Source organism: Nerophis ophidion, linkage group LG08, assembly GCF_033978795.1.
Source record: "Nerophis ophidion isolate RoL-2023_Sa linkage group LG08, RoL_Noph_v1.0, whole genome shotgun sequence".
Classification (NCBI taxonomy): Eukaryota; Metazoa; Chordata; class Actinopteri; order Syngnathiformes; family Syngnathidae; genus Nerophis; species Nerophis ophidion.
Genome location: NC_084618.1, coordinates 24,650,069 through 24,665,813, shown reverse-complemented (window position 1 = coordinate 24,665,813; position 15,745 = coordinate 24,650,069). Strand labels below are relative to the sequence as shown.

Genomic DNA, 15,745 nt, shown 5'->3' with positions numbered 1-15,745 from the left:
TCTCCTGAAATGTGTTTGTTATTCTTGTTTGGTGTGGGTTCACAGTGTGCCGCATATTTGTAACAGTGTTAAAGTTGTTTATACGGCCACCCTCAGTGTGACCTGTATGGCTGTTGACCAAGTATGCCTTGCATTCACTTGTGTGTGTGAAAAGGCATATATATTATGTGACTGGGCCGTCACGCAAAGGCAGTGTTTTTAAGGTTTATTGGCCCTCTGGACTTCTCCCTTTGTCCGTGTACATAACAGTGTTTTAAAACGTCATAAATTTTACTTTTTGAAAACGATACCGATAATTTTGAAACCGATACCGATATTAGATTTTAAAGCATATACCGCCGATATTATCGGACATCTCTAATGAGAATATGTGTGTGTTGTGGAATCCATCTTTGCGGTTGCGAAAACGAACAAAACAGAACGCGGTAGACGACAGAGAAGAAGGACAAAAACGGGATTTCCCGGCAAAAATGGAAAGTCTGTAACAGAGGAGACGGACTGTCGGCGACTAGCACTGCAGGTAGAACAGGAATGGGGTCGTGCTCGTACGAGCACCGCAGTGAAAGCAGACCGTGGAATAATTTTCACAGGAACTCAAATGCCTTTTCAGATATCAAAACCTATTTAGGGAGAATTACTGACAATGAGGGTATTTTTTATTGGTAATTGTGCTTTAGCAAAAAGGTAACTTTCTCATGCAGGGCAAACGGGCTGGTGCTTGTTAAGCAGTGGTTATTACTATCTACTTCACTAATTATTTATTTTAAATACCAGTATTATATGTGTATTTATCGAATCTGTTGATGTCGTTCTGGTTGATACCTATATAAATTATGACGGTGGTGATAATCAGTTATCTCTAATGTTGTTATATATTGTATATATTATATAAAACTATAAATATTATAATAATATAATATATTAGTACATATATTATATACTGTATATATTATATGACAATATTACATATATTTTATATTTTATATTGCTACTATGGTACATTTTTAGTATACTTTCTACCTGCATTATCCTTTCCATCCTTTGTATCTGAGATACTGTGTCATGTTTTGTGGTCATGTTCTTTTTGGTTTTGGACTCATTGTGCACCCTTGTTTGTTTTTGTCACCATGACAACTCATTAGTTTTCAACCGTCATATCACGTACCTGATTCACTAGGACTCATGCACCTGTGAATCACCACAGCACCATTTAAGCCTGCAGTTGCCAATTAGTCAGCCTGGCGACATCACCCTCTACACACCCTTGTTACCCATGCTGATGATCCATGCTCTTTTATTGTTCCACGTAAGTTTTCATTATTCATGCCATAGTTCGCAAGTTGTGTTTTATGTCCATAGTTTAAGTTATAGTAATAGTTTTTGTTTTCATAGCCAAGTTTTGTACCTCCGCTGAGAGCGCCTTTCATTTGTTCCTGCGTTAAGTTTGTTCCCCGCCTTGTGCGCGCCCTTTCGTTTGGTACTTTTTGAGTGATTAATTAAAAGACGTCATTCCCTTCACGCCATGTCCGGTCCAGTCGATTTGCTTCACTGGAAAACAAACCACACCATAGTCCAAGTCTTGACATACTGTGTAGAAAAATTTCCCTTGTGGATCAATAAAGTTTGTTTTAAGTCTAAACCATTTTTATTACCTCCATCTCCAGTTTATTATTTCCTTTGTGCCGTCTGAGGATTACCACACAAATCAAGATTCAATTAGTTTCACAGTGATACCAAAGACTATAAAAATGGGACCCATTACCTCCCTGCTTGGCACTCAGAATTAAGGGTTGGAATTGGGGGTTAAATCACCAACAATGATTCCCGGGCGCGGCCACTGCTGCTGCCCACTGCTCCCCTCACCTCCCAGGGGGTGATCAAGGGTGCTGGGTCAAATGCAGAGAACATTTTTGCCACACCTAGTGTGTGTGTGTGTGTGTGTGTGTGTGTGTGTGTGTGTGTGTGTGTGTGTGTGTGTGTGTGACAATCATTGGTACTTCAACTTAAACATGAAAAATAAAACCACGAAAGACCAACCAGATGTGTGTGATTACCGTATTTCCTTGAATAGCCGCCGGGCATGTAATATGCGCCTGCCTTGAATTACTGCCAGGTCAAACTCGCTCCCCAAATTTATTAGCGCATGCTTACTTTTACCGCCGGGTCAAAGTCGTGACGTCACGAGTGACGCTTCCTCTGTCGTCATTTCCAAAATGGCGGAGGAGGTTTTTTTGCTTTTATTATGTGTAAACCAGGGGTCTTGTTCCACAGCCATACAGATCACACTGATGGTTGTGATATAAAACAACTTGTCTTTATCACTCTTACTAATATGTGCCACACTCTGTGAACCCACACCAAACACATTTCTGGAGATTATTGGCCTTGTAACTAGGGCTGGGCGATATATCGATATATACGATGTATCGCGGGTCTGTCTCTGTGCGATATAGAAAATGACTATATCGTAATATTCGAGTATACGTTCACACGCAGGACTTTTAGCTGCGGCCATTACACTTCAGGCTCTCCTCGCTCTTTCCTGTCTCTCCTTCTCGCAGACAAGCAGGCTTACATACGTCACACGTCACATACACGCCCTCGCAGGGCAGAGAGGTAAAAAAAAAAAAAAAAAAAAAAAAAAGGGCAGAGAGGTAGCGACGTGGCTAATGTTAGCTGCTAACGTAGCCGTACGAGAGAAAGATGGTGCGGATCTGGTAACAAATGAAGGAAGACTTAATTCCCAATAACAACAGCAGGGTTTTCATCGTCTGGCGGTGGTTCAGCTTCAAGTGGGAATATGTCGAACAGACAACCGTAATTTGTCAAGTGTGGGGGAGAGGGGAGAAGCGTTGCTATAAAAAGTAGCATTACTGCTAATATGTATTATCATTTGTAAAGTCACTCGCTAGAGAATGAAGAGAATTTCATAACCTTAGTAACATACCACATAGTGAAGGACAAATACTATTTGATTTCCTGTTATGCAACTCATTTTTATTTGACACTTAAAATGTCTCTGACAAGCTTGCAATTTATGTTTTGGAAATGAATTGAATGTTTGTGCCATTGCTTAATAACTTTAATAAATACACTTTTGGTCAATTGACTTAGTTGTGATTTCCCTCTCTGCATGAAAGTTTAAAAGTAGCATATATTAATGCAGTATGAAGAACAATGTTTTAATGTAGACACATAGAATCATCATACTGCTGTGATTATATGCATCAAGTGTTCATTCAAGGCCAATGCAAAATATCGTAATATATATCGTAAATCGCGCGATATGGCCTAAAAATATTGCGATATTAAAAAAAGGCAAAATCGCCCAGCCCTACTTGTAACACATTATAAACGCAACATAAGAATTACCCAGAATTCCAATGCATCCATGACTCTTGGCTATATTATACACCCCGCTTGCACCAACCCCCCCCCCTCCGTGCGTCGGTAGAGGTGGGCGGGGTTGGGGGCGCATGTATAATATAGCCAAGAGTCATGGATGCATTGGAATTCTGGGTAATCCTCATGTTGCGTTTATGTGTTAGAGAGCCAATGTTTTCCAGAAATGTGTTTGGTGTGGGTTCACAGAGTGTGGCGCATATTAGTAAGAGTGTTAAAGTTGTTTATATCACAACCATCAGTGTAAAAGTTATGGCTATTGACCAAGTATGCATTGCAATCTCGTATGAGAAGCAGCGATATGCAAGCGTCCGACCGGCACGCAGATAGCATGGTGTTAAAGTGGGCGCGATGACATGCTGTAGAGCGGTGGTCCCCAACCACCAGGTCCGCGCCGCAGAATAATTTTTTTTATTTCTATTTTTTTTTATATATATCACATTCAATTTTTTACTGCATGCCAGTGGTAAGCGCAGGGGTGAGAAGAGGTTTTAAAATAATTAGCGCCCCGGCGGCTATTCGAGGAAATACGGTAATTCCGTTTTTTTATTCGTCAACAACAATTAATGGTGTGTTTTGTGTTTTTGTACAACCAACAGAGGTTCCAAGATATTGAAGAAAGCCACATTCTCCACATGAGGGAGATCAGCCAGTCGTATTCGCAATCCGTCGACGAAACACACGTTCAACTAGGGGAGGTGAGTACACACACACACACACACACTCTTATATGGTCTGGAACATTCCATCTTGCAGTGTAAGGTGTTGACCCGGTGGGGGGGAGTGCTGACTGGGTTCACTGGGCGTCATATCAATTAGTGTCGGCTTTGATCTCGCTAATCGTTTAACTGAGACGCAGGAAATGCTCCACTCAAGCCTTTTACGAGCAACAATTAAAAACTGATCCAAACTCCCGTTGGTCTCAAACACCTCCGTCACGCTTCAGGACCGGCAGCTAGACTTGTTTCACGCATCAGAACTTCGTTAACAGCAATGATAATCAGCAAACAAGACCAAGGTGACGATGCTGCACTTCACCTGTCGCCCGTCGGGGGGCGCTCAACTCCACGGAGCGACCGCCTCCCTTCCCCGCCTGCAGCTGACGCGGCCGGTCGGAAGGAATGAGCAGAGACAGGCCACCGCAGGTTATTTAGCGCCGCACTTCCTGTGTTATTTTGTGAAGGAGGCCGGCGGCCCAGCCCGTTTTTTAAAAAAAAGCAGCGCTCGACGACCAGCTCTGCGTTTCATTCCCCTTGCCAGGAAATCACAAGCGGTCATTGTGGTTTGCCGATAAATGTTTAGATTACGAGAGAACGCCGCTCTCGCATGAGCAGAGGGTGCGCAATGTTGTGCTGAGTCACCTCGCCCGGCGGCATGCGTGCTGACAAGCGGACACATAAATCATACGGCATGTTTACATAAACAAATAAACTCTCTTTCTGCGTAGATAAAAACATTTACACTCCAAGGAACAACCAGATGCATCTCATAACACAACGTTTTTAATGCCAGGTGTAGCACTGTTGATGTCAGCGCAGTCTTAATGTTTTCCTAATTCTTTGTGTTGGCCTCTAGTATTAAGTTAGTGACAATATTAGTATGGTAAACCTTAAAATGGCCACAAGTCATACAAACCCAGTTACCATATGAGTTGGGAAATTGTGTTAGATGTAAATATAAACGGAATACAATGATTTGCAAATCATTTTCAACCCATATTCAGTTGAATATGCTACAAAGACAACATATTTGATGTTCAAACTGATAAACATTTTTATTTGTTGCAAATAATCATTATCTTTAGAATTAGATGCCAGCCACACGTGACAAAGAAGTTGGGAAAGGTGGCAATAAATACTGATAAAGTTGAGGAATTCTGATCAAACACTTACTTGGAAAATCCCACAGGTGTGCAGGCTAATTGGGAACAGGTGGGTGTCATGGTTGGGTATAAAACAGCTTCCCAAAAAATGCTCAGTCTTTCACAAGAAAGGATGGGGCGAGGTACACCCCTTTGTCCACAACTGCGTGAGCAAATAGTCAAACAGTTTAAGAACAACGTTTCTCAAAGTGCAATTGCAAGAAATTTAGGGATTTCAACATTTACGGTCCATAACATCATCAAAAGGTCCAGAGAATCTAGAGAAATCACTCCACGTAAGCGGCATGGCCGGAAACCAACATTGAATGACCGTGACCTTCGATCCCTCAGACGACACTGTATAAAAAAACGACATCAAATCTCTAAAGGATATAACCACATGGGCTCAGGAACACTTCAGAAAACCCATCCATACATCCATTTTCTACCGCTTATTCCCTTTTGGGGTCGCGGGGGGCACTGGCGCCTATCTCAGCTACAATTGGGCGGAAGGCGGTGTACACCCTGGACAAGTCGCCACCTCATCGCAGGGCCAACACAGATAGACAGACAACATTCACACTCACATTCACACACTAGGGACAATTTAGTGTTGCCAATCAACCTATTCCCAGGTGCATGTCTTTGGAGGTGGGAGGAAGCCGGAGTACCCGGAGGGAACCCAAAACCACTGTCACTAAATACAGTTGGTTGCTACATCTACAAGTGCAAGTTAAAACTCTACTATGCAAAGCGAAAGCCATTTATCAACAACATCCAGAAATGCCGCCGGCTTCTCTGGGCCCGAGATCTTTTAAGATAGACTGAAGCAAAGTGGAAAAGTGCTCTGTGGTTTGACGAGTCCACATTTCAAATTGTTTTTGGAAATATTTGACATCGTGTCATCCGGACCAAAGGGGAAGCGAACCATCCAGACTGTTATTGACGCAAAGGTCAAAAGCCAGCATCTGTGATGGTATGGGGGTGCATTAGTGCCCAAGGCATGGGTAACTTACACATCTGTGAAGGCACCATTAATGCTGAAAGGTACATACAGGTTTTGGAACAACATATGCTGCCATTTATGCGCCATCTTTTTCATGGACGCCTTCAACAATTAGTTTCCTCAGTTCCCAAACGTTTATTGTTGAAAGAAAAGATGATGTAACACAGTGGTGAACATGCCCAAGTTATTATTTGCAAAAAAAAATAATAAAGTTTATAAGTTTGAACTTTAAATATCTTGTCTTTGTATTGCATTCAATTGAATATGGGTTGAAAAGGATTTGCAAATCATTGTATTCCGTTTATATTTACATCTAACACAGTTTCCCAACTCATATTGAAATGGGGTTTGTACAATGCTGACAGCAGTGCAAGTAGACTATTGTGCAAATATACCCATAAGGCAGACCTGGGCAAAATACGGCCTATTAAGATTTTCAATCCTGCCCACCAGACGCTCTACATCATTTTTTAGACCTTTAACATCAAAACTGTTGCCTCCATTATGATGTGCAGTGCTGTTTTTAAATGACCGTAAGTCTTGAACTATAGAAAGTATTTCAATGGTTGAAATCTGCACATTTGGTTGTTATACAAGTTACTACGGTAATCTACGTCACAGCAAACCAGACCAGGAACAAAGCAGAGTGGGCGGGGTTTGTTTTCAAAGCTGCCAGCCCAAAACACAACAAATTTCTGCATAAAGCTGATAATATATACCGTATTTTTCGGACTATAAGTCGCAGTTTTTTTCATAGTTTGGCTGGGGGTGTGACATATACTCCGGAGCGACTTATGTGTGAAATTATTAACACATTACCGTAAAATATCAAATAATATTATTTATCTCATTCGCAGAAGAGACGAAGAAAATGTCAGCAATCACACACACGTCAGCCAATAAGAATTCGGCGGGGGAGGGTCATGGCAGAAGTGCATTGTGGGTCATGGAATGCTATCTGCTATATGCTATGTGCTACTGCCGTAGCTATTAAAGTGGTTCATTTCAACGTTGACAGTAACTTATAAAAACTGAGAAGGGCTGAACAAAAATGGCACCGAAAAGGAAATCATGTACTGCAGATTACAAGCTGTATGTAGTAAAATATGCCGTAGAAAACGACAAGAGGAAGCGGCACATACCTTTGGAGTTGGCAGAGTTGTTTAGAAGCGTCATCGAGGAAGAAGATTTCATCGGATTTATCGATTAGGAGTGACAGATTGTTTGGTAAACGTATAGCATGTTCTATATGTTATAGTTATTTGAATGACACTTACCATAATATGTTACGTTTCTATACCAGGCACCTTCTCCGTTGGTTATTTATGCGAACACTTATTCAGCCTGTTGTTCACTATTATTTATTTTAAATTGCCTTTCAAATGTCTATTCTTGGTGTTGGGTTTTATCAAATAAATTTCCCCCAAAAATGTGACATACACTCCAGTGCGACGTATATATGTTTTTTTCCTTCTTTATGCGGTGTGACGTATACTCCGGAGCGATTTATAATCCGAAAAATATGGTAATATTGTAGGTGTTTATTATCCTTTGCATTAATATTTTGCTGTTTTATTAATTTTTGTTGTGTTTTGCTTGATTGTAAAATATGCCTATGGAGGAGTTGGTATGAGAAGTAAGAGGAGCGATGTTCATATGTTGTTGATATTCACTGTTTTATCGTTCATAGTTAGTATTGTAAATCTCACTTTCTTTATTTTACTGTACATCTTGGGTCCCCCATTTGGTAAGAAAGTGTAAAATTCCATTCCCTATGTTTGAGGTGGTCTGTCATAACTTTTTTAGAACTTTATCGGACATTGTGACTTTTGTTATTAGTGTTCCTGGAAAAAAAGGAACCCAAACACAAATACTGTACAGCAGATTTTTACAGCTAAATGTGTATATATATTTATACACACATACACATTGGCCCCACAGGCAAATTTTTTCTCTCAATGTGGCCCCCGAGTAAAAATATTTTCCCAGCTCTGCCATAAGGTGTCCAAACTTTTCGACTTGGTGGCCGCATTAGGCTAAAAGTATTTGGCCGGGGGCCGAAAACATACTGCATGTGAAGTAACAATATATATAGCCTATACCCACACATATATATGTGTACACATTATAATAATACCATGGATGTATAATTACCAATTAATATGATTGGATATTAATAGTATGTGAAAGTTTGACTCCTATCTTGTTTACTTCTGTCATAACCTCCTTCAAGTTTTGTAATCAACCAGTGGAGAGTGGCCGTGCGCAACCTGAGGGTCCCTGGTTCAATCCCCACCTAGTACCAACCGCATCACGTCCGTTGTGTCCTTGAGCAAGACACTTCACCCTTGCTCCTGATGCGTGCTGGTTAGCGCCTTGCATGGCAGCTCCCTCTATCTGCGTGTGCGAATGGGTAAATGTGGAAGTAGTGTCAAAGCGCTTTGAGTATTTTGTAGGTAGAAAAGCGCTATACAAGTATAACCCATTTACCATTTATTTATTTAAATGTCAAGCAGCTAAAATGCGCCAAACATGTATAAGTGTGGAGAGTGTTTTACTATTTCCCATCATGCATTGTAATGGATATAAATTGGTGTAAGTTTGAATAAAGTTAAAGTACCAATGATTGTCACACACTCACCAGATGTGGCGAAATTAATCTCTGCATTTGACCCATCTCCCTTGATCACCCCCTGGAAGGTGAGGGGAGCAGTGGGCAGCAGCAGTGGCTGCACCCGGGAATCATTTTTTGTGATTTAACCCCCAATTCCAACCCTTGATGCTGAGTGCCAAGCAGGGAGGTAACGGGCCCCATTTTTAAAGACTTTGGTATTACTCGGCCAGGGGTTCAACTCACAATTTACCAATCTCAGGGCGGACACTCTAACCCAGGGGTGTCAAACTCAAATACAGAGTGGGCCGAAATTTTAAACTGAACAAAGCCTCGGGCCGAGGGTTGAACAAATGAACCTTTTAATGGGGACCCAAACAAGTGTTGCATTGAATATTGAACAAACAAGGCTTATATAACTTTATAGTGACGTACAAAATGAAGTTTCAAATAATAATAATAATAATTAAAAAATATCAACGGCATGTCAAATAAAATTTGAATAAAAATGTAATGCCTCTTTTCTATTTGCAGCCTTCTGAGGTAAATATCAAAATCAACTTTTTCCACAGGCTAATAATACATTCGAAAATAAAATAACAATAATGAATGAATCAAACATTCAAGCCTTGAAGTAGCAAGAGAAAGTGCATGAATAAATTGTTAATTATTGCTCAGTTTGCTACACTGATTTGCTTTACCACTGAATATGGAACAAGCAATACTTATACAACTTAATAGTGCAAAATTAACTTTAAAAAAACATCAATGGTAAAATAAATAAAATATAAATAAAACATTTAATGCCTCTTTTCTATTTGCAGCCTTCTGAGGTAAATATCAACATTACATTTTTCCACAGGCTAATAAATCTTAAAATAAAATAATGCGCTGGATGGGGTTGGGTGTGTGGGGTGGGGTTAGGTGGTAGCGGGGGGTGCATATTGTAGTGTCCCGGAAGAGTTAGTGCTGCAAGGGGTTGTGGATATTTGTTCTGTTGTGTTACGGTGCGGATGTTCTCCCGAAATGTGTTTGTCATTCTTGTTTGGTGCGGGTTCACAGTGCGGCGCATGTTTTTAACAGTGTTAAAGTTGTTTATACGGCCACCCTCAGTCTGACCTGTATGGCTGTTGAGCAAGTATGCGTGGCATTCACTTAAGTGTGTGTATAAGTCGCATATATTATATGACTTGTCCGGCACGCTGTTTGTAGTGAGAAAAAGCGGACGTGACAACATATTGTAGACAACGCTAAAGGCAGTGCATTTTAGGCATGCCCCCAATATTGATGTCCCGGTAGAAATCTGGAGAAATTCGGGAGAATGGTTGGAAAATCCGGAGTGTTGGCAAGTATGAGTATTAGCAGCGAATGCAGTGTTATAGCGGCTCTGCCGCTGTATTGTACCGGTGGGCCAGCTCTAATGTTAATTTGATATTGCCTCAAGGGCCAAATTAAATTGTACGGCGGGCCAAATTTGGCCCGCGGGCCAGAGTTTGACACCCATTCTCCAACCACTAGGCCACTGAGTTGGCCTAGTGGTTAGATTCTTATGGTGCTTTGATATTTTTCTAATATCCACAAAATTCAAATTGTGTTATGTGTGTTTTTTTTTGTGAGCCATGAGTAATTAAGGTTGTTTGGATTGCGTCATATAAGTAAATGCTGTGCTGTATTTAAGTCAAAGCACAAATAAATGACTCGCGTTGTTCACAAGATGTCGACCAATTTGCAGCTATAAGCCAGAAAGATATTTAAAATGAATTTGGAAACGCCCGGTAGTTTGGACACCCCTGCCATAAGGTGTCAGGCAGTTGACAGTATGTACCGTATTGTCCAGACCATAGACCATAGTCGCACCCACAAACCTTTGGAAGGAAAAAATATTTTTTATATATTTTCTGAACATAAGGTGCAGATATATACATTGTAAAATTAGTTATTAACACAAAAATATTTTGTAAATTTTTGTTTACATACATTAACTATTTTCAAACGGTGTTTGTAGTACGGCAGTAAAATGGCTGATCAAACAAAACAGAATTAATCGTCATGGACCCACGAGCTGCAGAAGCTAGCTCTCCAATCTGCTAAACAGACTCAAGAACTCCACAGTGACGTTTTGATGAATTTGTGAAACTGAAGCAATACAAAAAGAATGCCATTGCAACACATTGGACGGTTTATTGAGTAAGACTTGTTGTAGTTATATTGTAAAACTTATAAACGCTGCTTGGAGTTATGAATGAAGAATCCTTGTTTGTAGTAACGTTACGGACGACTAGCAGACGGAACAGGACTTCTACTTCCGGTTAAAAGGAATACCTGCAGTGAGCGAACTTGTCCAAAAGATGGCGCCATAGCACAAACAGTAACACACTTTATCAATGTGTTTGCTTGGCAAAGAAAATCCATAAATTAGCCACACCGTTTTATAAGCTGCAGGGTTCGAAACGTAGGAAAAAAAGTAGCGGCTTATAGTACAAAATTTACGGTACATGTTATTATGATTGTGCTGTGATTACAGCATGTATATAAAACCTTTGGGAGGTTTTTGAATGTTTTTTAGGGTGCTTCATAGCATGAATAAAGCGACTTTCATAGGCTCCATTGTAAGCAGACTTTTGATCGCATTTATTTACTACCGTAAAATTCCTGACTATAAGCCGCTGCTTTTTTCTTACACTTTGAACTCTGCGGCATAAAAGACGCTGTGGCTAATTTATGGATATTTCTTCGCTGACAGCTTTATAAAAAATATAATAATAATAAAACAAGCAAATACACTAGAAAAATGTTTTATTGTTTGCGCTGTGTTGCCATCTTTTGGACAAATCCGCTCATTGCAAGTGCTGCAGTGTCCTTCTATGTAGTGCCGTTCATTATTCAAGCTGTCCATAGCGTCTTTATTCGTACGGATTCTTTATTCATCGCTCCAAGCAACGTTTGTAAGTTTTACAATATAACTAAAGCTATTCTTATTTCCTAAACCGTCCCATGTGTGATGTCTGCAGGACTGTTTTAATGCATATTTGTACATTTTACCGTAATTTAAAGACTCTAGCGTCGTTAGCATTAGCAAATTTGCTAACACGTCTACGCGTTTCTGTGTTAGCATTATTTACTTACGATAACATTATTTTTGTATTGTTTGATTTTCACAAATTTCTCAGTAAATTCACCAAAACGTCACAGGGGAGTTATTAAATCTGTTTAGCTGATTGGGGAGCTAGCTTCCGCAGCTATTGGGTTTCTCGACAATGACTTCTGTTTTGTTTGTTCAGCCATTTTACTGCATTGTTACAGACACCGTTTGAAAACAATTGAGGTATGTAAATTAATGGAATCTTTCATTGTAAATAGTCATTTCACAACATATATGTGACAGTCTCTCGCTGTCGTGCGGGTTCCATTGACCACCAAGGAAGGACATTCTCGAGCAGGTTTGACTCTTGTTTATTTGTCAATAAAGCTTGTCTGCAGGTCGGGTCGCTTTTCAGCTCCTTCCTCCACTGCTCGCTCTTCGGTAATTTTCAGCCGCCCCGTTGTCGTCAACGTCGTCTGCTCTCTGTCGCTTCCGCTCTCCATGCACTGCTGCAGGCTCCCCAACTCCTTCCCCCGTTCTATCCTCCTTCTCCCCTTTTATACCTCGAGAGGAGATACATTAATTGTCTCCAGGCGCGCGATCCACGCATCTGATCTCGCTTGTAGCGTCGCTCCCGGCACGCCCCGCCTCTCCGCTCGTTCGCCGTCCCCGCCTCCACGCCGCCATCTTGGGCCCTGCCCCGCTGCTCGTTCGCCGGCTCCGCCTCTCCACAATATATATCTGCGGCTTGTAGTCCAATGCAGCTAATATATGTCAATTATTTTTATCTTCCAACATTTTGTGGGTGCTTCTTATATACCGGTGCACTCTATAATGCAGAAAATAGGGTAGTTACAATGCACAAAAAAGACAAATGTGTGCTCTTATTACAGAAGGATTGTGTACCACTTTTACTGTTGATAGTCTTAAAGTCACACAAAGTGAGAGGTTGTACACTGTCAATAGAACGAAACAATAAAAGCTTGAGTCCATGAAGTGAGTCAAAAAGTAACATTATTTTATTTGCAAAGGCATAAATATCGTCTTTTACAGGGTGTCCCTAATGATGTGTCTGTTACACGTACATTTTCACCCACTATCAGCTCTCTGGTCACAATGGGGAGAATAAAATAGTGAGAGAGGAAGAGGAGTAGGTTGGTGGGGTCGGAGAAAACGTGTGCCGCCTGAAAAGGGAAAATGCCTTTTTAAAGGGTACCATGGTAGAGTGAAAAGAAGTGCACAGTGGTGTGTGTGTGCGTGCGTGTGTGCGTGCGTGTGTGCGTGTGTGTGTGCGTGCGTGCGTGCGTGTGTGTGTGTGCGTTTGTGCAGCAGGGCAGGTGTATCTGTCAGTGTGCGTGCTCTGTTTGTTTTTGTAAGTGAGCTCGTGTGTGGGAGTGGGGATGCCTTGAAGGGAGAGAAAAGCCGCACTTGGTGGGGGAGGACAAGGGGTTGGAGGTGGTCCTTGCGTGTGTGCGTGCGTGCGTGTTGGTTCACGCAGGTTGAAGACATTAGTGCCCTCCTCATGGCAGCAGCACCTGACAGCTTGCGTGAGCAATGCATCCCCCCCCCCCCACACACACACACACACCTCGCCACACATAGCACTGCGTCTAACATCCTCTGCTGCAAAGGCGCTCACAGCTAATGCACCTCTCCACGGGACCCCCCAGGGCGACGAGGAGGGGTGTGTGTGCGTGTGTGTTACTTCTGTGTTTGTTTTTAATGGCCCCAGCCACTCTTACAGTATCACGCACGTCTAAGTGGTGTGGTGACACGACACACTTCTATACGTGGGGCATATAGACACCCCCCAGCCCCTAACCCCGCAGAAACGCACATTCAAAACAAACACCGCTCACTTGGGGAGGGGGCGCAGACAACAATGATTCAAGGTGACGCCTTAAAGGACATTGTGTCACCCTGCAGGCCAAAAGGGATGGAAATATCAAGTGGAGGCGAATCAGCATCAGTTACACGCAGAGCGAGCATCAGCAGCCAAACCCCGCCCCTCCCTGTCCGCCATTACAAAACACCGCACACTCCTAAACTCAGGATTTTCCTTCTTTTCCCGCGCCATACTGCGGTGAAAGACAAACCGCTCTTAAGTTGGGAGTTCTACAGGTACCATAAGGCAGATTTGTGTATAAAGGGTGCCATATTTGCTACCAGGGACATGTGCGGCTGTGCTCGGGTGCATGCAATTGCTGTCGTTTTGACAAAATAAACCAAAATTATATATATATATATATATATATATATATATATATATATATATATATATATATATGTGTCTTGATTGGATTATCCAGAGAATAGTGCTCAATACCGTGGTAGAGCGCAATATGTAGGTGTGGGAAAAATCACAAGACTACTTCATCTCTACAGAACTGTTTCATGAGGGATTCCCTCAATCATTGCCTCCTAGGTAACACATGAGCCAATCACTACACCCTACGCCTGCCTGTACCCACCCACTCTGTGCCCTATATAAACCATTGTATGTGAATGCTTCCATTAAAATCTCCTGATGATTGAGGGAACCCCTCATGAAACAGTTCTGTAGAGATGAAGTAGTCTTGTAATTTTTCCCACACCTTATATATATATATATATATATATATATATATATATATATATATATATATATATATATATATATATATATATATATACATACACACACACATAGTACAGGCCAAAAGTTTGGACACACCTTCTCATTCAATGCATTTTCTTTATTTTTATGGCTATTTACATTGGAGATTGTCACTGAAGGCATCAAAATTATGAATTATGTACTTAACAAAACATGGTGAAATCATTGAAGACATGTTTTGTATTCTAGTTTCTTCAAAATAGCCACCCTTTGCCCTGATCACTGCTTTGCACACTCTTGGCATTCGTTCGATGAGCTTCAAACACACCCGTGAAGAGAGAACCATTTGAGGTGACTACTTCTTGAAATGGTTTAACAATAGAAATGTGATTAGATTTTTTTCAGCACCCTTATTTTTAGAATAATCTTTTGTAAGTTATCACAAAAGTTTCATTTCCAAGCTCGATCCAGGACCAGTCCAAGCCCGAGGCATATTTTTCTTTTGTGAATGTGACCGAAAACAATGGTTGTTTATATACCTTACATTCCTTTAGAAACAGCTGTTGTTATGTAAACAGGGAAAGTCCAAATAAAAAGAGGTGGCGTACAATCTTTCGTCGGAGCGTGCAGGAGACTGTACAAAAGTACAGCCCAGGACGTTTCCCCTCAAGTTGAGCCAAATTAAATTCTGTCTCTGTTTAATTCCTTTCTTTTTGTCTCGTTTAATATATGTCATCAGTGTTTGAACCGGACACTTATTCATGCACACTGTTAAGTTTGCACCCAAGCTTTACAGCTTTGGGGGTGGGCAAGCATTTATTTCTCTAGTTATAAGTTAAATGGCAAAATAATCCACAAAGTCTAGAGCCAAGGCCCCCATGTAGTATAATTGTATGCGAGAGAGAGCAGAAACTTGTATAGAATGGGACTTTTTAATTTGTTTATTAAAAAAAAGCAAAGTGTTGATGGATTTGTTCCACAGGAAATGGGGCACCGCCCTCATATAATGTTTGGGAAACAATGCATACGTTTACTGCGCTGGTTATGTTTTTTACTATGGAAACTAAATACTGAATTTACTTTGTTTTATGTGAATTTTGCAGGTTCACACTGAATTTGTGAGGAACATCGAGAACACCTCTGTAGACGGCTTAATACAGAAGCTGGCAGAAAGCAAAGGAACGGGC

The 15,745-nt window shown here is 41.1% G+C and overlaps 1 protein-coding gene across 10 annotated transcripts in view; it reads left to right on the top strand.

The window, feature by feature from the left end:
* Positions 1–15,745, top strand: part of fcho2 (FCH and mu domain containing endocytic adaptor 2) — a 180,751-nt gene that overhangs the window by 55,224 nt on the left and 109,782 nt on the right. For all 10 annotated transcript variants that reach the window (XM_061908075.1, XM_061908077.1, XM_061908078.1 and 7 more), the window contains exons 7-8: positions 4,002–4,100; positions 15,662–15,745. The exon at positions 15,662–15,745 is cut by the window's right edge and continues 13 nt beyond it. In XM_061908075.1, coding sequence (XP_061764059.1) covers positions 4,002–4,100; positions 15,662–15,745 — 183 coding nt within the window. The remainder of the gene's footprint in view (positions 1–4,001; positions 4,101–15,661) is intronic.